The 25,223-nt window shown below is 43.9% G+C and overlaps 1 protein-coding gene across 5 annotated transcripts in view; it reads right to left on the bottom strand.

Moving 5' to 3' along the window:
* Positions 1-25,223, bottom strand: part of CSTPP1 (centriolar satellite-associated tubulin polyglutamylase complex regulator 1) — a 338,012-nt gene that overhangs the window by 301,798 nt on the left and 10,991 nt on the right. For 2 of the 5 annotated variants that reach the window (XM_073216523.1, XM_036994078.2), the window contains exon 2: positions 12,257-12,352. The exons of 1 other annotated variant lie outside the window; for it this stretch is intronic. In XM_073216523.1, the coding sequence (XP_073072624.1) occupies positions 12,257-12,352 (96 nt within the window). Of the gene's footprint in view, positions 1-1,184; positions 1,292-12,256; positions 12,353-16,913; positions 23,690-25,223 lie in introns of those variants that run through there. 2 more of the 5 variants (XM_073216526.1, XM_073216524.1) reach the window with 2 other exon arrangements.

Here is a 25,223-nt window from a genome sequence, read left to right as displayed (position 1 = left end):
TATTAAGTTCTGACATTTAAACCCTTATTGAACTGAATGGGAAAGAGGGCCTTTACAAGTAACAGGACCTAAAAGAAAGCACCGTAGCAACACAGCCTTTAAAGTCAGATAAACTTCATTCGAGCTTCACCTCCCCATTTACTGACTCAGTGATCTTGTTGAGCAAGTTACATAACCTAAATCTCAGTTTCCTCCTTGAAAAGTGGGGATCAGCCTGATGCCTAACTCACAAATATCTTGTGAGGACTGAATGAGATTGCTATCTGTGTGCAGTCCTCCCCGATATGAGAATGACTCTCGCTGGCAGAGCAAAACATCTGTTTGAATACACTTCCCACTTTAGACAGTATTTGGGGGACTGTACTATTTAGAAGTTGTAATATTATCTCTGTATTTGAAAAACTGTACAAGAAATGATTTTTGCCTAGTGGCTTAGGATTTAAAAGAAACAGTGCTTCCCATTTTCTGTCATTTAATAGAAATGGTATCTGGAAAGTGAAGTTATCCAAATGTTACTATACTTGGAAGCAAAAGACCAAATTCTAAACTTGCAAAGTTACCTGAGGGGACTTCTCAGGTTTCTTGCTTAAAATCTTATGAAAATACCAAAAAAAAAAAAAAGTGGAAGAAGAGATATCAGTAATAATTGTCATTTAAATATAAAAATTATTTTCAATATCCCTTTTCCTCGAAAAATAACAACTGAAACTGTTTTTATTACTTAGCTGAGTTTAAGAACTTTCCAACTGGGGAGACTGATGCCAGGTCCTCCAACAATAGTTACTTTCTCTTAACTACTAGGAAATATGATAAGAAAAAGTTCACAATGTAAGACAAATCAACCACTTAAATAAGTTTGTTTCTCCTTTAAAATATGAGATCAAAAACAAATATTAACTGAAGAGCAGAGGTCAAAACAGTCTCTATGAAAGACAAGTACCAAATGATTTCATTCTTTTGTGGAGTATAACAACAAAGCAAAACTGAAGGAACAAAACAGCAGCAGACTCACAGACTCCAAGAAGGGACTAGGAGTTACCAAAGGGAAGGGGATGGGGAGAGTGGATGCAAAGGGAGGGTGAAGGGGATTAAGCAGCATTATGATTAGCACACATAATGTAGGTAGGTCACAGGGAAGGCAGTATAGCACAGAGAAGACAAGTAGTGACTCTATAGCGTCTTACTATGCTGTTGGACAGTGGGGTGTAGGGGGTGACTTGATAATATGGATGACTGTAGTAACCACAGTGTTGTTCACGTGAAACTTCGTAAGATTGTATATCAACGATACCTTAATAAAAAAAAAAAAAGAACAGAACAGAACAATAAATAAATTAATTAAATAAATAAATAAATAAATAAATAAATAACAGTCTCTATGTCCAGTCATAGCAACAAAGATAAGCAAAACTCTAAAGGCTATTCGTGGGCATAACACTGAAGGCAAAAAGGCAAGGTTATTCTTCCTGAAAACCTAACCTATTTTTTTCCATGTATTCACCATTCTCTACCATGCCAATTCTTGAAAATTAAATAAAAGACTGACTGCACATCTAAGACTTTTTAAGTAAATCGAGTGGCTAAACATTAGGGTTAGTGGTTTGTTGACTATCAAGAAAGAGAGTCAATTTTAGGTCTCATTAAATACTTTAAGACATCTGACATATATTAATTAAATCTTTCTGACACGTGTGAGGTAGCCTTTTTTTTCAATCAAAGAAAATTTTTTTAAATTTTAGTATCATTAATGTACAATTACATGAGCAACATAACGGTTACTAGACTCACCCCATTATCAAGTCCCCACCACATACCCCATTACAGTCACTGTCCATCAGGATAGTAAGATGCTGTAGAATCACTACTTGTATTCTCTGTGTTGTACTGCCTTCGCTGTGACTCCCCCACCCACATTATGTGTGCTAATCGTAATGCCCCTTTTCCCCCCCTTATCCCTCCCTTCCCACCCATCCTCCTCAATCCCTTTCCCTTTGGTAACTATTAAGTCCATTCTTGGCTTCTGTGAGTCTGCTGCTGTTGGCTCCTTCAGTTTTTTCTTTTCTCTTCTACTCCACAGATGAGTGAAATCATTTGATACTTGTCTTTCTCAGACTGGCTTCTTTCACTGAGCATAATACCCTCTAGCTCCATCCATGTTGTTGCAAATGGTAGGATTTGTTTCTTTCTTATGGCTGAATAATATTCCATTGTGTATATGTACCACCTCTTCTTTATCCATTCTACTGATGGACACTTAGGTTGCTCCCGTTTCTTGGCTATTTTAAATAGTGCTGCAATAAACATAGGGGTGCATATGTCTTTTTCTAACTGGGCTCCTGCATTCTTGGGGTAAATTCATAGGAGTGGAATTCCTGGGTCAAATGGTATTTCTATTTTGAATTTTTTTAAAAACTCCATACTGTTTACCACAATAGTTGAACAAATTTACATTCCCAACAGCAGTGTAGGAGGGTTTCCCTTTCTCCACATCATCACCAACATTTGTTGCTGTTTGTCTTTTGGAATGTTGGCCATCCTAACTGGTGTGTGGTGATACCTCATTGTGGTTTTAATTTGCATTTCTCTGATGATTAGCAATGTGGAGCATCTTTTCATGTGCCTGTTGGCCACCTGAGGTATTTGGAGAAGTGTCTGTTCAGATTCTCTGCCCATTTTTTAATTGGATTATTTGCTTTTTGTTTGTTGAGATGCATGAACTCTTTATATATTTTGGATGTGAACCCTATATCAGATATGTCATTTATGAATACATTCAGTCATACTGCAAGATGCCTTTTTGTTCTATAGATGGTGTCCTTTGCTGTACAGAAACTTTTCAGCTTGATATAGTCCCACTTGTTCATTTTTGCTTTTGTATTCCTTGCCCGGGGATGTATGTTCATGAAGAAGTTGCTCATGTTTATGTCCAAGAGGTTTTTTCCTATGTATTTTTCTAAGAGTTTTATGGTTTCATGACTTACATTCAGGTCTTTGATCCATTTTGAATTTACTTTTGTGTATGGGGATAGAAAATAATCCAGTTCCATTCTTGCATGTAGCTGTCCAGTTTTGCCAACACCAGCTGTTTAAGAGGCTGTCATTTCCCCATTATATATCCATAGCTCCTTTATCATATATTAATTGATCATATATGTTTGGGTTCATATATGGACTCTCTATTCTGCTCCACTGATCTGTGGGTCTGTTCTTGTGCCAGTACCAAATTGTCTTGATTACTGTGGCTTTGTACTAAAGCCTGAAGTTGGGAAGCAAGACTGCCCCTGCTTTATTCTTCCTTCTCAGGATTGCTTTGGCTATTCAGGTTCTTTTGTGATTCCATATGGATTTTAGAACTATTTGCTCCAGTTCGTTGAAGAATGCTGTCAATATTTTGATAGGGATTGCATTGAATCTGTAGATTGCTTAAGCAGGATGGCCATTTTGACAATATTAATTCTTCTTAGCCAAGAGCTTCCATTTGTTAATGTCCTCTTTGATTTCTCTTAAGAGTGTCTTGTAGTTTTCAGAGCATAGGTCTTTCTCTTCCTTGGTTAGGTTTATTCCTAGGTATTTTATTCTTTTTGATGCAATTGTGAATGGAATTGTTTTCCTGATTTCTCTTTCTGCTAGTTCATCATTAGTGTATAGGAAAGCCACAGATTTTGGTGTTTTAATTTTGAATCCTGCAACTTTGCAAAATTCAGATATTTGTTCTAGTAATTATGGAGTGGAGTTTTTAGCAATATCATGTCATCTGAAAACAGTGACAGTTTGACTGCTTCCTTCCTATGTTGAATAAAAGTGGGGAGAGTGGGCATCCTTGTCACATTCCCGATCTTAAGGGAAAAGCTCTCAGTTTCTTGCAGTTGAGTATGATGTTGGCTATGGTTTGTCATATGGGGCCTTTACTATGTTGAGGTACTTGCCCTGTATAACCATTTTGTTGAGAGTTTTTATCATGAATGGATGTTGTATTTTGTTAAATGCTTTTTCAGCATCTGTGGAGATGATAATGTGGCTTTTGTCCTTTTTGTTGATATGGTGAATGATGTTGATGGGTTTTCGAATGCTGTACCATCCTTGCATCCCTGAGATGAATCCCACTTGGTCATGGTATATGATCCTCTTTGTTGGGAGCAAACCTGTGGGCCTTTAGGCAGATTTGGTCACAAAAGCCTTAAGACAACAGCAACGTTTGAGTAAAGTCTTTCCTGTAAAGTCAGCAACAATGAATCCATCCACACATTAGAAACAAGTTTTCCCCTATTACCAAGAAACGCATTTAGTGAACTCCTAGGTTAGAGCTAGTGGTTAGGTTACCTCGCAACATGTGCTTTTCTAGGTTAGAGCTAGTGGTTAGGCTACCTCGCAACATGTGCTTTTTCTGTCCTTGTTAATCAAGAAACACCCTCTGCCCCAGGGGAAAGCCCCTCCCTTAAAACCTCCCTCCCAAGGGCCCCCACCCCCAAAATGGCAAACTCCCCGCTTCTATTCCAGGTCCTCTGTTCCCACCGGCGCCAACCAAGACCCAATCACCCCTCTACACCTCCCCGCCGGCACCATCTAAGGTCCAATTATCTCCTGACCCACCCCTTACTTGCTAACCTGTATAAATTGAGCCTGCAAACAATAAACTGTGCCAGCTTGATCAGACATCCTGTCTTGCTGGTCGTTCTTTGTGTCCCTTGCCTCTCTTTTTTTTTTTTCTCAATTCTTTCCTCTAGGTCGTCGACCCCCATTGATAGTCCTGCAGGTCAGGACAACTGGTGCCCAATGTGGGGCCTCCTAGGCCTGACAGACCGAAGAGGAGAGAACGTCGCCCCCAGGAGGGTGGGGTGGGCCCACCCCACCCATGAAAGGAGGTGTCTGCAGCGAGACCCTCGCCGGAGTTTCCACGTTCTGAACCCGGCGTGAGACAGACTCGTGTGTATTTCCCCGGCGACGAAGTAGGACGGTAAGTTATTATGGGGCAAGAATCCTCCCAAGAAGAATTATTTATAGCTGGACTCAAGGAGTCCCTCAGGGCACGAGGAACAAGGGTTAAGAAAAAAGATTTGAAACTTTTTTTGTCTTTCTAGAAGATGTCTGTCCTTGGCTCCCTCAAGAAGGGACCATTAGTGAAAAGAAATGGCAACGCGTGGGCGATTGCCTTCAAGACTATTACCGAGTTTTTGGTCCAGAAAAAGTACCTGTGTCAGCATTTAGCTATTGGAATCTCATTAATGATATCCTGCGCGTTCATCGAGAATGGCCTGATTTACAGAAAGTTGTTATTGAGGGAGAAAAAACCTTGAAATCCTGTTCTCATCCCCCTTCCAAAGCCTCCTGGCCAGCTTCCCCTTCTTTTAAAACACATCCTTCAGATCCCACTACAAACCCTTCCCAGGACCCAAACAAACTCCCGCCCTTGCCAACAATTGAGTCTCTTTCTCCGTCCCCTCCCCTTGTTAGTTCTGCCGATCCTGTTATTCCTCCCCCAAGTATTTACCCTACTCTCATCGACCTAAACCCTGATGAGCCCCTTAGTCCTGCTGATGAGGCCACTCTAGAGGAAGGGGCAGGGCACCATAATAATCCTGACTGGCCATCTAAAGGCCCTGCTATTGTTCCTGCCGCCACGCCCCGCCCTCCAACTGTAAGCCTGCCTCCCTTCCTCCCACCACCACCTTATTATTTCCCTGTTCTTGACCAAGTGTTTCCTGTCTCATCAACTCTCTCCCGTGAGCGTCTACATATGACAAATGACCTCTCAGTCCTCAGGCACATGGTCAGAAACAGAAAAGAGCAAATTCAGCTCCTGCAGGCCATCCGTGATTTAGATCAAGAGCTCTCCAAATTGACTCACATAACTTACATTCCAAAACCTCCTCCTAAGAGTGTCCCCCCCCCTCAAAATCACTTGGGCAAAAACAAAAGAAAACATCCAACTCTGTCTTAACTTTCCCTGTCTCCCTAAAGAGTGGAGTTTCTATTCCCCGGAGCCCCTCCCCTAGATTATTTGACCCCGATAACCCTGAAGAAGAAAGTGGTGACCCTGATATAGATGAGGAACATCCCGTGAGTACTGCTCCTGGGGTTGGAACCAAAAGAGATTTGTGGCGTGATGACCACAATTTAGATGATGGCCCTGAGGACCTAGTTAACGGGGGCCCGCATCCTAATGACGGGCCTCCTGCAACATCTTTTTCACCTCTAGATATTCGAGCTTTGGAAAAGCTCAAGTCAGCTGTTTCCAATTATGGGCCTGTGGCCCCGTTTACGCTAGCTCTGCTAGAATCTATCACTAATGATTGGCTTGCCCCAAATGAATTCCATCAGCTTGCTCATGCAGCCTTAAGCGGAGGAGACTTTGTTCTCTGGAAAGCCAAGCTTGCCGAATTTGCAAAGGAAATTGAAAATAAAAATCTTACTTGACTCAGTTCCCGGGACTGGACAGCAAAAAGAATTCTAGGTGAAGCTCCTTATAACACTCTAGCAGTCCAAGCACACTTTCCCACCGGCCTCCTAGCTCAAGTTAGACAAGCTGGCCTCGGAGCTTGGAAAAAGTTACCCCCTAAAGGAGTTGCTACTGCCACTCTTACTAAGATATGGCAAGAAGCAGATGAATCCTACAGCTCCTTTGTCAGCCGTCTTACAGAGGCTGCCGAATGCGTGTTCAGAATCCAAGAGCCTGATAACCCTTTTATCAAGCAGCTAGTTTTTGAAAATGCCAATCCAGTCTGCCAGGACCTGCTTCGACATCATCGTAAAGAGTCAGTATTCGACTTTGTGCACCTCTGCGCAGGTGCCGGAACTAGTCATGCCATTGGACTGGCTATTGGAGTTGCCTTGCAAAGGGCAGGCATTAGCTCAACACAAAAAACTTGCCTTAATTGCAAGCAGCCTGGTCATTTTGCCAAAGATTGCCCACTGCCTCGAAACCCTCAACCCCCCAATTCTAGCTTTAATCTGCCCCTCCCTAGTGGTTCAGGCAACGCCCCTAAATCAACTAATCCATTCCCCCCTCCACCCCTTGTCCCAAATGTCAAAAAGGATATCACTGGGCCAGAGACTGTTGGTCAAAAACCGATATACAAGGTCTGCCCCTCCCTGTTAAGAACCAGGGAAACCCCTTCAGGGGGCAGCCGCCGGCCCCCCTGCAAAAGATGAACCCCAGGGCAATTGGGTTCATCCCCTCAACAGCGACCCAAAATCAATGTCAGACAGTAACCCAAAGTCAATTTCAGACCTCTGGAGAGCCACAAAAAACAGCCCAGGATTGGACCTCTGTTCCACCACCAGCACAATATTGACTCCAGAAGAAGGGGCAAAGCTTCTGCAGACAGGCATCCAAGGACCCCTCCCCCCTAACACCTTTGGCTTAATTCTGGGATGCACTTCAGCCTCCCTAAAAGGGCTTCAAATACACCCTGGAGTAATTGATCCAGATTTCAAGGGAGATATCCAAATCTTAGCCTCCACGCTTAAGGGCCCCAGCATACATCCCAGCAAAAACTACTCTTGCCAAACTTCTCCTCTTACCCCTTATCCCTTCCTCTAACAAGTACCTTAAAGAGCACCGCGAAACGGGCGACATCGGCACCACAGATGTCTATTGGGCTCAACAAATCACGCGTGCCCGCCCCATGTTAACTCTGTCCCTAAATGAGAAAGTCTTTCAAGGCCTCCTAGACTCAGGAGCAGATGCCACTGCTATTGCTAAAGAGCAGTGGCCCTCTTCCTGGCCCCTTACAGACTCCACTACCCACCTACAAGGAATCGGGCAGTCTCAAAACCCTCAAGTTAGTTCCCAGTCTATTCATTGGTCAGACCAAGAAGGGAATTCAGGGACAGTTATTCCCTTTGTAATTCCTAAGCTTCCAGTCAATTTATGGGGACGAGACATTCTCTCTCAAATGAATATTATTATGTGTAGCCCAAATGAGTTAGTGACCAGGCAGATGCTGACACAAGGCTACTTGCCAGGCCAAGGGTTAGGAAAGAATGCACAAGGCATTAAAACTCCTGTGACCATCGTATCAAATACTCAAAAAAGGGGACTAGGATTCCCTTTCTCCTAGAGGCCACAATCATACCTGTACCCCAGCAGTATGCCGATAAAATAACATGGAAAACAACTGAGCCTGTCTGGGTTGATCAGTGGCCTCTGAAGACAGAAAAATTACATGCAGCCACGTAGCTTGTACAGGAGCAGCTGGCAGCAGGTCATACTGAACCTTCCAATTCCCCCTGGAATACCCCCATCTTTGTCATTGCAAAAAAAATCAGGCAATTAGAGGCTCCTGCAAGAGCTTCGAGCCATTAATAAAGTTATGGTACCTATGGGCGCTCTGCAGCCCGGTCTCCCGTCCCCCACAGCCATACCCATAAACTATTATAAAATTGTTATAGACCTGCAAGACTGCTTCTTTACTATCCCTCTCCATCCTGATGATTGTGTTCATTTTGCCTTTAGCCTTCCCCAAATCAACTTTAACAAACCAATGCCTAGGTATCAATGGTGCGTTCTTCCCCAAGGTATGGCGAATAGCCCTACCCTAGCCCAAAAATTTATAGCTCGAGTTCTAGTCCCCGTCAGGAGACAATGGCCTCATATTTACTTCCTTCATTATATGGATGACATCCTTATTGCTTCTCCTGATGAAGCCCAAGGCATTGCCTGTTTTCAACACCTTATAGAAACCCTAGAGGCCTCTCATTTAAAAATTGCTCCCAATAAAATTCAATTTTCTGAACCCTATACTTACCTAGGCTATAGCCTCCAGGCTCACAGGATTTTCACACCCAAAATAGAGCTCCAAACTTCCTCTCTCAAAATGCTGCACGACTTTCAAAAATTGCTAGGCAACCTACAGTTTTTAAGGCCATACCTGAAACTTCCCCCTGAAAGCTTAACTCCCTTAAACAATTTACTAGCAAGCGACTCACATCCCCTCTCCCTCCGCACCCTAATGCCCTTAGCAGTTGCTGCTATAGAACAGATAAATCAAGCTATCTCTCTACAAACCTCTTTCCAGATTGACTACTCTTCTCCTTTATATCTTATCATTTGTGTCACCACCCATGCTTCAGTAGGAGTTTTTTGGCAGTCAGCCAAGACCCCTGAACAACAAGGCAAGCCTCTTCTTTGGGTCTACGTCTCCAACAAACCTGTAAAAGTCATAACACCCTACTTTTCCCTAACTGCCTCTATTATCATAAAAGGGAGAAAATTAAGCAGACAGTATTTTGGTAAAGATTCTGATATCATTGTAGTTCCATATACTACAGAGCAGATAGATTGGTTGCTACAAACCAATGATAACTGGGATATCGCTTGTGCCTCCTTTGCTGGGACCATAGATAATCATTATCCCACTGACCCTTTGATTCAGTTTAACAGACTGCATCCCCTAGTTTTTCCCAAAGTTACCTCCCCCTCTCCTTTTCAAGAAGCCCTCCTCATCTTTACAGATGGCTCAGCAACAGGGCAAGCAGCATATGTTATTCAAGGTAAAACCCCTGTCTCCCTGTCCACCTCCTTTTCATCTGCCCAACTTGTTGAACTTTATGCAGTTCTCCAAGTGTTCCAATCACTCCCTAATATCCCTTTCAATCTTTATGCAGACAGCTCTTATATAGCCCACTCAGTACCTCTCCTAGAAACCACTCCCTTTATTAAACCTTCATCTAACGCCGCTGATCTGTTCAAACAAATTCAATATCTCATAGTCCGACACTCCAAACCCTTTTTTATTGGTCATTTGTGAGCTCACACAGGACTCCCCGGCCCTCTTTCGGCAGGCAATGCCCTTGCTGACCAAGCCACCCATACTCTTCCCTTAATAGCACCAGCCTTTAGTAGTGTACCCCTAACTCAAGCTCAGCATGCTCACTCCCTCCACCACCTTTCAGCAAATACTCTGTGGCTCATGTTCAAAATTACCAGAGAGCAAGCCTGAGAAATTGTCAAAAGATGTAATGACTGTGCTCCACATCTTCCTGTTCCTCATTTAGGAGTGAACCCTCGGGGACTGATCCCGAATGAAATTTGGCAAATGGATGTCACTCATTTCACCCCCTTTAAAAAGATGAAATATCTTCATGTTACTATAAATACCTTTAGTGGTTTTATTTTTGCATCGCCCCTTACCGGAGAGGCTTCTAAAGATGTCATTACCCACACCTTGCACTGTTTTACAGTGCTAGGCAAGCCAAAGATGATAAAAACCGACAATGGGCCAGGTTACACAGGAGCTAAATTCCAGCGCTTCTGTTCTGACTTCCAGATAAAACATATCGCAGGCATCCCATATAATCCCCAAGGACAAGGAATTGTAGAGCGAGCTCATCAAACACTTAAAAACACGCTCTCCCGCCTCAAGAACAATCCCCTCGTGTATACAACTATCAGCCCCCATAACCAACTTAGCCATGCCTTGTTTGTCATTAATTTCTTGATGCTCGACTCCCATGGACGCTCAGCTGCTGATCGGTTATGGCACCCAAAAACCAATGAGCTTCAAGCATTAGTAAAATAGAAAGAACCACTGACCTTCGCATGGAAAGGTCCTGACCCTGTTATAATCTGGGGCAGAGGGTCCGTCTGCATTTATGACCAGCAAAACTCCGAGCCTCGATGGCTCCCTGAGAGACTAGTTAAAACTGCTAACTTACCACTGTCCAGACTGGAGTTTCCCTCTCTGCCTGAGACAAATTCTCCTTCCATTGCAGATGCAGTCACCAACAATCCTCGTTCTCCTGATCACGACTACAGTTCTGAGTCATCAGCCAGCACCACCACCCGCAAAGTCCCAGCATTTCCCCTGGAACTACACCTGGATAGTGCTGCCTGAAAGAGGAGACGTTGTTTAGTCCCGCTCTCAAACCTCACCAGACGTCTGGTGGCCAAACGTTTTACAGCCCGATCTCTGTAAGCTGGCCCTCAGTGCAGGAGCCCCTTGGGGTGTCGAAGATCTTTTTGACCAAAGTGCAGCACCTCATGCCCTTCGTGGGCCGTTAGATTCCCCTGGTTGCTCTGACCCAGAACGCCGGTCAGTTCTTAGGTCATACTCTTTTTATGTTTGCCCCGGGCAGCACCGGCCCCGTCACCTCCTTCATAAATGTGGAGGCAAGTCAGATTATTATTGTGCGTCATGGGGGTGTGAGACCACAGGAGACACTTATTGGAAGCCCTCCTCTTCCTAGGATTATATCACTGTCAAGGCCAATTATACCCACCACAGTGCTTTTTGGTCAGACGATGTGGTTCCAGGGTGCAACCAGGAGAATACTACTACTAGAGGTTGGTGCGACCCTCTTTCAGTCAAATTCACCAAACCAGGGAAAAAAGCCCCAGGCTGGACACAAGGATATACTTGGGGTCTTCGCTTATATAAAGACCATCATGATGAAGGCATCACCTTTAGTATTAAACTCCTTAAAGAGTTCCCTGCCACCCCTTCCATTGCCATAGGCCCAAATACAGTCCTAGGTGGGAAGCATCCTCCCCCACCAAAGCCCTCCACCCTCTCACCTGACCATAGCCTCACAACTAGTAGTCTTAAACCCTCCCCTACACTGCCAGTGCCCACTTTAGCGAGTTCTAAAGACCTTGTCTTCACCCTCATAAATCAAACCTTCCTTAGTATTAATTCCACCACCCCTGAGCTTACCGCCGAATGTTAGTTATGTTACCACTCTTCCCCCCCCCCCCTTTTATGAAGGTGCTGCCATCCCTGGCAATTTCTCCACCTCCAATGATACTTACAACTGTCGTTGGGAATGCACTAGTTGGGAAGGCCTAACCTTAGCCCAGGTAGTCAGTAACGGGACTTGTATAACTAACACTCTGCTAAAAATCCCTCGTGGGTATGCCCACCTCTGTCTAGAAATCTTCTCTATTGAACGGGGACCCCAATATATTGTTCCCCCCAATGACACCTGGTGGGCCTGCTTAGATGGACTCACCCCCTGTGTCTACAACCTCATATTACAAGAACATGGATTTTGTGTTCTCGTAAAAGTTATACCCAGGCTTATTTACTACCGGTCTGACGAGTTCTTCCATATCTGGGAACAATCTTCAGACCCTTCCCTCCCTAAACGCTCTTGCTGAGAACCCATTACTGCTGTTACTATTGCTGTTTTGCTTGGCCTAGGGGCTGTAGGTGCCGGTACGGGCATCTCTTCCCTAGTTCTTTCTAACTCTCGCTATCACGAACTCAGTGCCACTATAGACCAAGATATCCAAGAATTGCAAAAAGGAATCTCTGACCTGACAGATTCGATCTCGTCCCTCGCTGAAGTAGTTCTCCAAAACCGCAGGGGGCTAGATCTGCTCTTTCTGCAGCAGGGTGGGCTTTGCGCCGCCCTAAAAGAAGAGTGTTGTTTCTATGCTGACAAAACAGAAGTTGTTAGAGATAGTATGAGAAGGGTCAGAGAAGGGTTAGAGAAAAGAAGAATAGAAAGAGAGCAGAGTGAAAGTTGGTATAAAAATTGGTTCTCTACCTCTCCATGGCTCACTACTCTTTTGCCCTCTCTCTTAGGCACCCTCATAGGATTAATATTGCTCTTGTCTTTCAGCCCTTGGGCTCTTAAACATTTGACGAGCCTTGTAAAAAAGCAAATAGACACCCTTGTTGGCAAGCCTATTCAAGTCCACTATCACAGACTCGCTCGTGATAGCGATGATGAGGAAGCTCCCTCCTCCAGCAGATATGAACGTCAGTATGACTCTTCTAAGAGTCCTTGAGTAAGCTGGCTGAGTACCCAGGGTAACGGCAGCGAAAAACCTGCCTTGAGGGACATGTCTGATTGCATAGAGGTTTGTGTCCAGCATCTTCCTCTCCTCAAAAAATAAGGACATTTTGTGCGTAATTAAGCAACTCCCTTCTCTTCAGCACAGTCTGTAAGACTAAAGGAGTTCTCCTCACGCGCCAGGTACCCATATGCCAGGTACCCACTGAGGATCAGACCCCTGTACCCCCCCTTTTTTATTAATTCTTACAACAAATCAAGTCAAGACTGGTAGCCAATGATGGGTAAGATATGGTTGTATAGGGAATACCAACCTAAGACAGGGTATAGTCGCTAGAAGACTATAGCCCCATGACGGGTAAGGATTTCCTTCAGCCGTACAATCTAAGACAGGCACAGGCCTTGACCCAGCCAGAGCTAGGCTGGCTGTTCCAATATAAGAAAAACGGGGGAGATGTTGGGAGTAAACCTGTGGGCCTTTAGGCAGATTTGGTCACAAAAGCCTTAAGACAACAGCAACGTTTGAGTAAAGTCTTTCCTGTAAGGTCAGCAACAATGAATCCATCCACGCATTAGAAACAAGTTTTCCCCTATTACCAAGAAACGCATTTAGTGAACTCCTAGGTTAGAGCTAGTGGTTAGGTTACCTCGCAACATGTGCTTTTCTAGGTTAGAGCTAGTGGTTAGGCTACCTCGCAACATGTGCTTTTTCTGTCCTTGTTAATCAAGAAACACCCTCTGCCCCAGGGGAAAGCCCCTCCCTTAAAACCTCCCTCCCAAGGGCCCCCACCCCCAAAATGGCAAACTCCCCGCTTCTCTTCCAGGTCCTCTGTTCCCGCCGGCGCCAACCAAGACCCAATCACCCCTCTACACCTCCCCGCCGGCACCACCTAAGGTCCAATTATCTCCTGATCCACCCCTTACTTGCTAACATGTATAAATTGAGCCTGCAAACAATAAACTGTGCCAGCTTGATCAGACATCCTGTCTTGCTGGTCGTTCTTTGTGACCCTTGCCTCCCTCTTTTTTTTTTTTTTCTCAATTCTCTCCTCTAGGTCGTCGACCCCCGTTGATAGTCCTGCAGGTCGGGACACTCTTGATATATTTTTGAATTTGGTTTGCTAGTATTTTGTTGAGTATTTTTGCATCTATGTTCATCAGGGATATTGGTCTGTAATTTTCTTTTTTTGTAGGGTCTTTGCCTGTTTTTGGTATTAGACTGATGCTGGTTTCATAGAATGAGTTTGGAAGTATTTCCTCCATTTCTATTTTTTGGAAAACTTTAAGGAGAATGGGTATTACATCTTCTCTAAATGTCTGGTAAAATACAGCAGTGTGCTGTTGTCATTTGTCTCCACAAAATCCTTGATCTCTGTTTTAATTTGGTCATTGATCCATTGATCATTTAGGAGCATGTTGTTAAGCCTCCATGTGTTTGTGAGCCTCTTTGTTCTCTTTGTACAATTTATTTCTACTTTTATACCTTTGTGATCTGAGAAGTTGGTTGGCATAATTTCAATCTTTTTGAATTTACTGAGGCTTTTGTGGCCTAATATGTGATCTATTCTGGAAATGTTCCATGTGCAGTTGAGAATAATGTGCACCCTGCTGCTTTTGGGTGTAGAGTTCTGTAGATGCCTGTTAGGTCCATCTGTTTTAGTGTGTTGTTCAGTGTCTCTGTCCTTACATATTTTCTGTCTAGTTGATCTGTCCTTCAGAGTGAGTGGTGTGTTGAAGTCTCCTAAAATGAATGCATTACATTCTATTTCCTCCTTTGATTCTTTTAGTATTTGTTTCACATATGTCAGTGCTCCTGTGTTGGGTACACAGATATTTATAATCATTATATCCTCTTGTTGAACTGATCCCTTTATCATTATGCAATGTCCTTCTTTATCTCCTGTTACTTTCTTGTTTTGAAGTCTATTTTGTGTGATAAAAGTACTGCAACTCCTGCTATTTTCTCCCTATTGTTTGCATGGAATATCTTTTTCCATCCCTTCACTTTAAGTCTGTGCGTGTCTTTGGGTTTGAGGTGAATCTCTTGTAGGCAGCATGTAGATGGATCCTGCTTTTTTATCCATTCTATTACTCTGTGTCTTTTGATTGGTGCATTCAGACCATTTACATTTAGGGTGATTATCAATAGATATGTACTTACTGCCATTGCAGGCTTTGGATTTGTGGTTACCAAAGGTTCAAGCGTAGCTTCTTTACTATCTAACTGTCTAACTTTAACTCACTTATTATACTATTATAAGCACAGTCTGATGATTCTTTATTTCTCTCTCTTCCTGTTCTTCCTCTTCCTCCTCCACTCTTTATATATTAGGTGTTTTATTCTGTACTCTGTTGTGCCCGCCTCAACTCCTTTTGTGGATAGCTGATTTTATTTTTTGCCTTAGTTAGTATTTGGTTGATCTGCTTTCTTTGCTCTGATTCTGTTTTCTCTGGTGACATCTACTTAGCCATAGGAGTACTTCGTCTAGAGCAGTCCCTTTAAAATACCCTGTAGAAGTGGTTTGTGGGAGATAAATTCCACCTGTTAAACCCTTGTTCCTTTAAGACTTTTAAAGTGCCTGTCTTTCTTTGTCCCAGGGCACCTGACTGTGGGGACCCACTCACAGTCTCTGTCTCAGATTTTACTTTTCCGTTTCTCTAATATCCAGTACACCATGCAATGTGTGTCTGTGCTCCCAGTGCAGATTGCTATGTCTGGTTATTCAGCAGTCCTGTGCTTCCACTCTCTCCCCACTCTGATTCTTTTCCTCCCGCCAGTGACCTGGGGTGGGGGAAGTGCTTGGGTCCTGCCATGTCACAGTTTTGTATCTTACTGTTTTTGTGAGATCCTGGTTCTCGCAGATGTAGACGTAGCTTGGCTGTTGTACTGTACCTTCTGGTCTCTCTTTTAAGAATAGTTGTATTTGCTATATTTTCAAAATATACATGGTTTTGGGAGGAGATTTCTGCCATCCTACTCACACCACCATCTTGAGCACCCCCTCCCCCAACCGAGGTAGCTTTTATCAATGGTTTGGGGGATAATTTAATCAAGGAAAATCATAATAGTGTTTTCTACTTTCAAAAAAATCCTTATAAAGAGCTCCACATTATTTTCTCAATCTCTAACATTTCTGTGAAGTAGATGGTAATATTACCTTTTCCTTTCTTTTAGGTGAAATGCTATATGGCTGAAGGAATTAACTGACTTACTCACATGGTAGCTTGTATTTTACCCACTGACTAGACATACTGCTTGGGATTAACACTAGGCCAGGGACTCAAGTCTGAACTTTACATATTCAAAAGTGTTAAGCTTCTAGTTTTCTCTATAGTCATCTTTCAATGCATCACATTAGTCTTGCCAATGGGTTTCAGCCCCGGGCAAATTCACTATGGATTGATTCAGTGTGACCAAAGAAATTGACAGCAAAACATTCTTTGAGGTGAAAGGGCTTATTACCCGGTTGTTCTCTCAGCAGTAGGTCGAGCACTAGCATCTCTGCCTCCACCCAGAGCACTGGGCTGAGCTCTCTATATAGCACAATAATAGCTTACTGCCTAAAGGTGTGGAAGCAGTAGCCTAGCAACAGACCAGTTACATCATCAGGTGGTTTAAGTTCAGTGAGGATCCTGGCCATAGGAACCTCAACTTCCCCACACTCCACCCCTCCAGGATTCTCGCCTTACAATCTACATGCTTCCAATCTTCTGCAATGGTCCCTGTGCGAGAAAACCGGAGCACTGGAACCAGATTCCATAATAGCAACAGAGGATAACAACAACTTAGAGATAATAAAAATTAAGATACAGCAAGATTTTGATACAGGTAACAAAAATTATAATAATCTTCAAGCCAGAGGAGGTTCCTAATAACAAAAATTATAATAACCTCAAGCCAGAGGAAGTTCCCAATCCACAAAGAATTTAGGGGCAATAAGACACATGTTTTAATGCCACCAACATACGCAAATCTTGTCCATCAGGTAGGATGCATGCAACAGAGTGGTCCTGTGATAGGACTGTAGCAGAAAGGGGGTCTCTTCCAGATCTAATATACCATACTTTTAGTCCTTTCCCCATGGGGGTTACTGAAGGGTCTATATATAGTGCTACTGGAGGTGCATGCACTGTCCATAATGATAAAACAAAACTCCCTGTTAAGATGCTCCTACCTTCTGGCCATTCAGGATATACTACTGTGATCTTTGGTAGCCACTCTGTTGTTATTCCAGGAATACACAGGAGGCCAGCTTCCAAGTCTTGTCCCCAAGGTGCCAGGAGAGCCAGCCATCGTTGGTCCATGTGTCAAAAGGTCCAAGGCCACATCCACTCAATGGAGTCTCCGGGGTTCAGTGCAGTTGGTTCTGGCAGCAAGATGTTATTCTGGTGGCTGAACCTCTGCTTCAGTAATTCTTCCTTGGTTTGTACTTGCAGTATAGGGGAGGCAGCCATATGTGTTAACATGTCTACTGGGCTCAGGGCTCCCTTTTGCAGGTCTCTCATTCAAACACCATAGCACAGTCCATAAGTGGACTGACCATTTCCACATACTATTGGTATCTGACTTTAATCCGGATTTTAACAAGCCATTGTGCCTCTCTATCATGCCTGCTGCGGTAGGATTGTATGGCACATGAAACTTTCATTTGATTCCCAGCTGTCACACCCATTCCTGCACTGTATGTCCAGTAAAATAGATGTCCTGATCACTCTCAATTACCTGTGGTCAGCCATAGGCAGCAAAGAGATGCTCCAGGCCTCTTTTGGTCATCCACTGGTCTGCACAACAGGTAGAAAAAGCAACCAGAAGTCCAGTAGCTGTGTCCACACAAGTGAACGCATACCGATATCCTTCTGACACAGGTAGAGGACCAATACAGTCTATCTGCCACCTGACAAGGGGTATAGGCCCTTTAGCTATTGTCCCATGTTGCTTTGGAACTCGGTGTAAGTCCCTTTTGGAGCACACGACACACTCCTGCCGAGCTCTACTAACTTCCTTGAAGGTCAAAGGCAAGCCCCACCAACGGGCTACAGCCCACATTGTCTTTTGCCCCGCATGCAAAAATGCTGATGTAGCCATTGGGCAACATCGGAGGCAGGCTTTCCTTCTAACTAACATATCTGGGCCAATTTATCTGCTTCATCATTTCCTGGGGATGCCAGTGGCAAATGACCTGTCACATGGTATACTTTAATTATTTTAGTCTGACCACAGGCCCATGTCTTGCCATAATTCTTGCCCCCAAAAGGGTCGGTGACCAACCAAATGCCATTTCCCTCCTCAGGGAATCCACAGAAGTCTGCAGCTCGTGTTCTCGTGGTGCCATTTCTTGGGGCTCCTCTGTAGACTTTTTTAAGACTGTGAGAAGCAGCCAACCCATAGTCCCCATTGACTCATGGGCACTCTGTTTCTCAAAGGATCTGCTTACTATATCGAGCCACCCCTACTGCCTCAGATGTCACCTCCACTTGCCTCCAGTCCTAGGGTGGGGCCCAGTCCTCTAGGAGGCAAGCCACCTCAGACCACATACCCATTAGGGGATGATTCACTGTTTCCCCATTCACAGGAGCAGCCCGCTGAAGCACCCCTCCCTTAAGAGCAGCTTGTCTTTTTCCTTGGTCTACAGTGAGTCCTGCCGACTTTCGCCAATTGTCTGGCCAATGGGTTTCAGCCCTGGGCAAGTTCTCTATGGATTCAGTGTGACCAAAGAAACTGACAGCAAAACGTTCTTTGGAGTGAAAAGGCTTATTACCCGGCTTGTTCTCCCGGCGGTAGGTCAAGCACGAGTGTCTCTACCTCCACCCAGGGCACTGGGCCGAGCTCTCTATATAGCACAATAATAGCTTACTGCCTAAAGGTGTGGAAGCAGTAGCCTAGCAACAGACCAGTTACATCATCAGGTGGTTTAAGTTCAGTGAGGATCCTGGACATAGGAACCTCAAATTCCCCACAACATTCCAAAAAGGATTGCAGCCATGCTTGTTGTTTAAGCTCAAATGCTCACTATTTTTAAAGCTTATTATCATTTTCAAGTTTTGTCTAAATGCTTGAATGCTAAATCATTTTTTGTTTACTGTCTGTGCACTACTAGCATTGTAAATGATGTCATCAGGAATGTACAAAATTCTTAGACAAAGCTGCAGGGCCCTTAAAAGCAGCTCACTTGGGGAATGTTGCACTTCATCATTTTTTTTAAGTAGGTATCATACAAAAAGATGGCTCATTAACCACAAAAGAGTTGACTATGCCAGGTAAGGGAATCTTATGCAGCATTCCACAAAGAGACCTGAGTGGCAGCATAAGGTCTCCCATTCAGTGCATTTTCCTCCAGGCAGAATGTGCATTTGTGTAGCTACATACACAATTATAATCTCCCCTGAAAGGCAATTCCTTTCATATGACAGACTGAACAGTGGCCTGAGTACTAGCCTCATGTTGCCTGTGCAGCTAACATGCTGAAATACCAGACACTTAATCTCTCTACTTTCTGAAAAACTAAGATGGGATAGAAGTAAATCTGGAAATAACTCCACACACAAAGAAAGGAGGCCAGCCCAAGCACCCAAACTCACTTTCTCACGGGCTGAGCTTCTTTGTGTGTTGTCTACTTACATGTCAATTTGCAGGACGTTGGGGCATGAGAACCATGGATCCAGATGGTTCTGGCAGCCTCTCCACTTGACAAGCAAAGCCAAAGACATGTGGCCTTTGGTATATTTTGCATGCAAAAAGTTATTGTTTCAAATATGCCTATTTTAAAATATATAATTTTCCCATTTAGACACACATAATATGTAAGTGTGGAATTCTGCTACATGATTTTAAAAAAGAAATGGCCCTAAAGCAGTCTTATTGCTGCTAGATACCTCTGTTGGCACAGCTATCCCAGGTGAAAGAAGTCTGAATTTAACAAACAACTTATATGAAGGCCTGGGCACAAACAGATTTCTGTCTGAGACTATAGAAACATGAAGTTTGTTTTATCATAATTACCTGTAATCTCAGGGCCAGATAATAGTATAGACCTTGAACTACACAATAGGACAGCTGGAAAAAGGCTTTTACTCTCTGCAAAGAATAGCACTTTTAAAAAGCTAATTCAATGAGAAAAGGAAAGGGCTCTGAAAGTGCCTTCTCAAACAATATTTACTTTTACAGGGCTTCTGTAAAAGCCAATATCAAACAAAACTTAGTCAAAAACTTTTATGAAATGTTGTTAACAACCATTTGATCAATAAATATGAGAGATGCCCTCTCAAAAAAAAAACTTTTATGAAAAATACATTTAATAATTTCAGCAGTAATTGCTTTGTTCAAAGAAAGGTGCTTAAGAAAAATCATAGCTAATGGGATCAGTAATTCGGTAAGTTCAGATGTGTTTTGGAAAATCCCTCTCCTCTTTGATAAATCATTAAAATCCTGCTCAGATAAATGTGTTTTGACTTGAAATTCCAATCATAGAATGAGCTATTTCCTAAGGCCCCTAAGTAGTACAAGGGTGATCCCAACACAGAGGACCCAGGGATTAGTTTACAAGGCTATCTCCAATATAAATCAAAGCATATTACTCTTCCTAATTAAAGGACAAGATCTCATGGAGATGCCCCAACATTGTAGAAAATTTCCTTCCTTCTTGAAATAGTATTTTTTAAAAAATGTATTACATCTTACTGGAGCATAAAAACTATGGTACCAACGAAGAAACTAACCTGAGGCATAATCAGTTTAAAACCAGAAGGGTGGATCTAGGGCAGATTTTAATCAGTCATTTTGCCAATGGGTTTCAGCCCCAGGCAAGTTCACTATGGATTTAATGTGACCAAAGAAATTACAGTAGAACATTCTTGGAGTAAAAAGGTTATACCATTTTATTTCCACAGTGGCAGGTCAACCACTAGAATCCCATCCACTCAGAGTGAGTCTGCATGCAGCAAGCAGGTCTCTGCCTCTGAGTCTCTCTACCGGTGCAGCCATTTCAGTCTCTGTCCTCAATACTGCCACCACTCCAGCCTCTGATCTACTCTCCCATAACCTTGCAGCCATGCCACCATGTCTCCCAGAACACTGGGCAGGGCTCTTTATATAAAGTCAGTAACAACACATTGACCACACATGTGTAGTGAGCTAAATGACCAGGGCCAGGTGAGAATCCTGGCCACAGTTATCTTCACTTTATCCACATTAGTCATCATTTTTTTCACCAATGGAAGGAGTTAAATAGAATTTAATAACTACTTGTTAACCTAGATTTCTTTCTCATTTTCAAAAAGAAATTCTTCTGTTACCTAAAGCAGACCATTGAGCTCTTAATTTGGACCAAGCACTGTGCTATTTGTAGTTACTGAGAGAATAAGCCTGCCTTTATGGCTGACATTCTAATAAGAAACAGACAATAACCAATCATACAAATAAAGTCTGCGATAAGTGGTAAGAAGAATAGAAACAGTAGTATGAAATAGAGGTAAGCTAATGGTTCATTTGTCTCTTGTGTATTGACTATTATTATTTTTTAATTTCATTACTTAGCCTCCTAAAATTACTCATTTAGCAAACATGGTATTTGTACAAATAAATGTGATCCCCAACTTTTAGACAACATTTGGAGGAACGATTTTAAGATTACTTGAATATGTATTTACATATATATTTGATAAGCAAGGTAAAAACCTAACATAACTATTCTAAAACCCTAAAAAAACACTGAAATCACCTGTAACTTACTTACCTTGGAGAAATGGGAATAGTAGAGAACAATATTCCTTAGAGCCCACTTGTTCTTTTTTTCCCTAACAAAAATATATTTGTTACATCCATTAAATAGATTACAGAATCCTTGGAAAAGCAGAAGAAACAGAGTCTAGGCTGACTTCCAGGAACAACTCCCAAAGGCCACCTAAGATGGGGCAACCTAGGATAATGCTGCTCCTGCAGTGACCGAGAAGCTGCTGGCCAAATTGAGAAAGCACCCAAATGGCTGCATACATACATGGTTCACCCACCCTATAGCCACACTTATTACACTGTCACTTTGTGTTATGGTAATTTATGAATGTGTCCCATCTCCCACCTAGGGCATAAGTTTCCTCTGGGGAAGGACTCTTTATAGTAATGCCTTCCTTTATATATTCAGGAAGGAAGGAAGAAAAGAACAAGAAGTGAAGGCAAATTCTGGCATGCTAAGACCCCCACCCCTTAAGATCCAATCACCAATGAACAGATGGTTGCCCACCCCTTAAGATCCAATCGCCAATGACCAGATGGTCGTACTCCTTAAAAACATGCTTCCTCACCCACAAGATGCTGCTCCCTCTCTCTAGGGGCAGCCATTTTCTCTTTCAGATAATAGAATCTCTTGTGTGGGCCCGTGTCTCCTGACTTGTTCTGGGGTAAGGAGGGTTGTGGTGAGATACTCTTTCATTGGTGCCGTGACTCAGATGAGGTTCTCCCATTGACTTTGCTCTTCCTCTGAGAATCTGAGCTGCTTTGGGAACCCTCACTGCCCAATCCTCGTCCACAGGCTAATCATTCATTTCCCAGGTCGCTCGTCTTCTTGCCCAACATTGGCCTTCAACTTGGTAAGTCTCCCCTTCATGGTCAACTTAAATGTCCCTTTGGAACCGGGGAAGTGACCGTTGAGTGTCCGGAACCCCCAAGGCTCCTCTGGCACAGGGGAACCCCCAAACATGACTTTCAGAGTCACGGTAGATCCCCATAGTAAACCCCTCCCTGCCTCCCCATGGTAAGAATCCTCATTCACTAAGGCCCGGTCTCTCTATCTACTTGTAAACTCCTGGTATCAGGTACCAAGCCTCCTCAGCGTTTTCACCTCGACAGCCTGGTTAAAGGTGGTGACAACCCCCTAACTGTGTCTGGTCTTCTCCGTGACCTTCTCAATCGCTCTGGGATGCCTCAGCGACTTGGGAATTGTCTCATTCTCACCATGGGATCTGGCCCCTCCATTCCCACAAATTCACCGCTAGGGTGCTTACTCAATGATCTAAAACCCCTCCACCTCACTCCAGACCTCAAACCTTTTAAGCTTATTCGCTACTGTAATGAGATCTGCCCACAATATTCCTTGGACAATCAGTCTAAACAGCCTCCCAATGGCTCTTTAGTCCTAAAATTCTCTGCAACTTATACAACTTCTGTGAGCGCACAGGCAAATGGAAAGAGATACCCTATATCCAGGCTTTCTCCTACCTCTGAACAAAGCCTGCACGTTGTCTCCCTTGCAGTCCTAAACATTTTCTCCTCGCTCTAAAAAACTTCATGCTACCACCTACCAATTCCCACCATGTCCTCTGACCTTGACCCTGCTGATGAACCTCCTCCCTACCAATCTCAAATCCCTACAGCTTCCCATCAACCACCAGTTCCTCTCCTGCCCCAACCTCCTTCTCTGCAAGATCAAAATCCTAACCCTCCCAGCTCCCCGAGTGCCAATGCAGGAGCCACAGCACCTTCTCCTCATCCACAACCAGTTCCCCTTCCCTCACTCAGTCCTGCACCAAGCCCTCCAGTCACTCGCTCTCGAACCCAGATCCTGGCCACACTACGGGAAGTAGCCGGTACAGAGGGTGCCATCCACATCCATGTCCCTTTCTCTGTCTCTGACATATCTCAAACTGAGAAAAGATGAGGCTCTTTCACCTCCAACCCAGCTACTTACATAAAAGAGTTCCAGTACCTAACTCAGTCATATGATCTTACCTTTCATGATATTCACATGATCCTATCCAACACACTTTGGCCGAGGAGCGTAGGCGAGTCTGGGAACAGGCTAGAACTCATGACAATGAGGCTCACCAAACTACTCCAGCTCATCCAACTGGTGCTGAGGGGGTTCCTGACCAAGACCCTAACTGGGACTATAATACAGCAGGGGGAGTCACCAGTCGAGATCAATTCATCACCTGCCTCGTGGTGGGTCTTAGGAAGTCAGCCAATAAAGCCATTCACTATGAAAAACTCCAAGAGCTTATTCAGGATAAAATGAGAATCCCTCTATGTTCCTAGACCCCCTCACCAAAGCTCTTTTACTTTATACAAACATAGACCCTGAGGCCCCAGATGGGAGACAATTATTAATGACCTACTTCTTCACCCAGAGTTTCCCTGACATTAAGGCTAAACTTAAACGTCTAGAGAAAGGACCCTTAACTCCTCAGGCAGAAGTCCTGGCAGTGGCCTTCAAAGTATATAATGGAAGAGATGAAAAGGCCTGTAAACAAAAATATCAAATGCTGGCTAAGGCCTTTCAACCTACCCCAACCACTGGTGCTCGGGTAGCCTCACTTCCTAAGAAGCAGCCAGGAAGACCTCCTGGTCCATGTTTCAAATGTGGTCAAATGGGCCATTGGGCCAGAGCCTGCCCAAATCCCCGGAAGTCCCCCAGTCCATGCTCTAAGTGCCATCAGGAGGGACACTGGGCTGTTGACTGTGCTCACAAACCGAGAGGTGCCAGGCCATCCAGCTCTAACAGTCCACACATAGACGTTCTGGGTCTGACAACTGATGATTGAGGGGGCCCGGGACTCCTCCATCCGACCACTACCATCACTGTACAGGAGCCCAGGGTAACCATTGTGGTAGCAGGTAGGCCCATCGCTTTCCTTTTGGACACTGGTGCCACCTATTCAGTCCTGAAGGAGTTTTAGGGACATCCCTCCCTCTCACAGTCCTCTATAGTTGGGGTAGAGAGCACACTTCATCAACCTTTACAAACTCCCATGCTTCACTGCATCTTTAGAGGCATTGCCCTCTCTCACTCCTTTTTGGTGATTCCCCATTGTCCCATTCCCCCTTATGGGAAGAGACCTATTCACAAGGTTGGAGCTTCCATTACTTTAGCTCCCGGACCACGCCTCAACCCCGACTCACCTTCAATCCCACTTTTACTGGCCCTCCAACCCGCTGCAAACCCACCTCCCTCTCCCTTTCCTCTGCCACCCCATTTGGTCAACCCTGTAGTCTGGGATGCCCTCACCCCCTCTATCACCACCTGCCCCCCCAGTAATTATCAGACTTAAAGACCCTGCCTCTTTTCCCTCTCAACCTCAGTACCCGCTGCCCCTCAAGAGTTTACTGGCCCTGCAGCCAATTATCCAGGAACTTTTTATACGAACGGCTACTACGACCAGCCAGTTCCCCTTACAACACCTTGATACTGGCTATCAAACCTAATGGCTCTTATAGGCTAGTTCAAGATTTAAGAATTATCAGTGTGCCTGTTATTCCAATCCATCCAGTAGTCCCTAACCCCTATACTTTATTATCCACTATCCCCACCTCTTCTACTTACTTCTCCGTCCTTGACCTCAAATATGCATTCTTCACTATTCTCTTCCATCCCATTGGGACCACTTACACCTTCAAATCCTCCAGTAATCTACTGTACAACCCAAACAGAACTTCCTTACAGCTGCATAAGGTGGCATATGTGCCCTACTCCAAGAACAATGCTGCTTCTACACAA

Source organism: Manis javanica, chromosome 11 (genome assembly GCF_040802235.1).
Source record: "Manis javanica isolate MJ-LG chromosome 11, MJ_LKY, whole genome shotgun sequence".
Classification (NCBI taxonomy): domain Eukaryota; kingdom Metazoa; phylum Chordata; class Mammalia; order Pholidota; family Manidae; genus Manis; species Manis javanica.
Note: the sequence above shows the minus strand (reverse complement) of the source record. Positions and strands in the feature narration are given on the sequence as shown.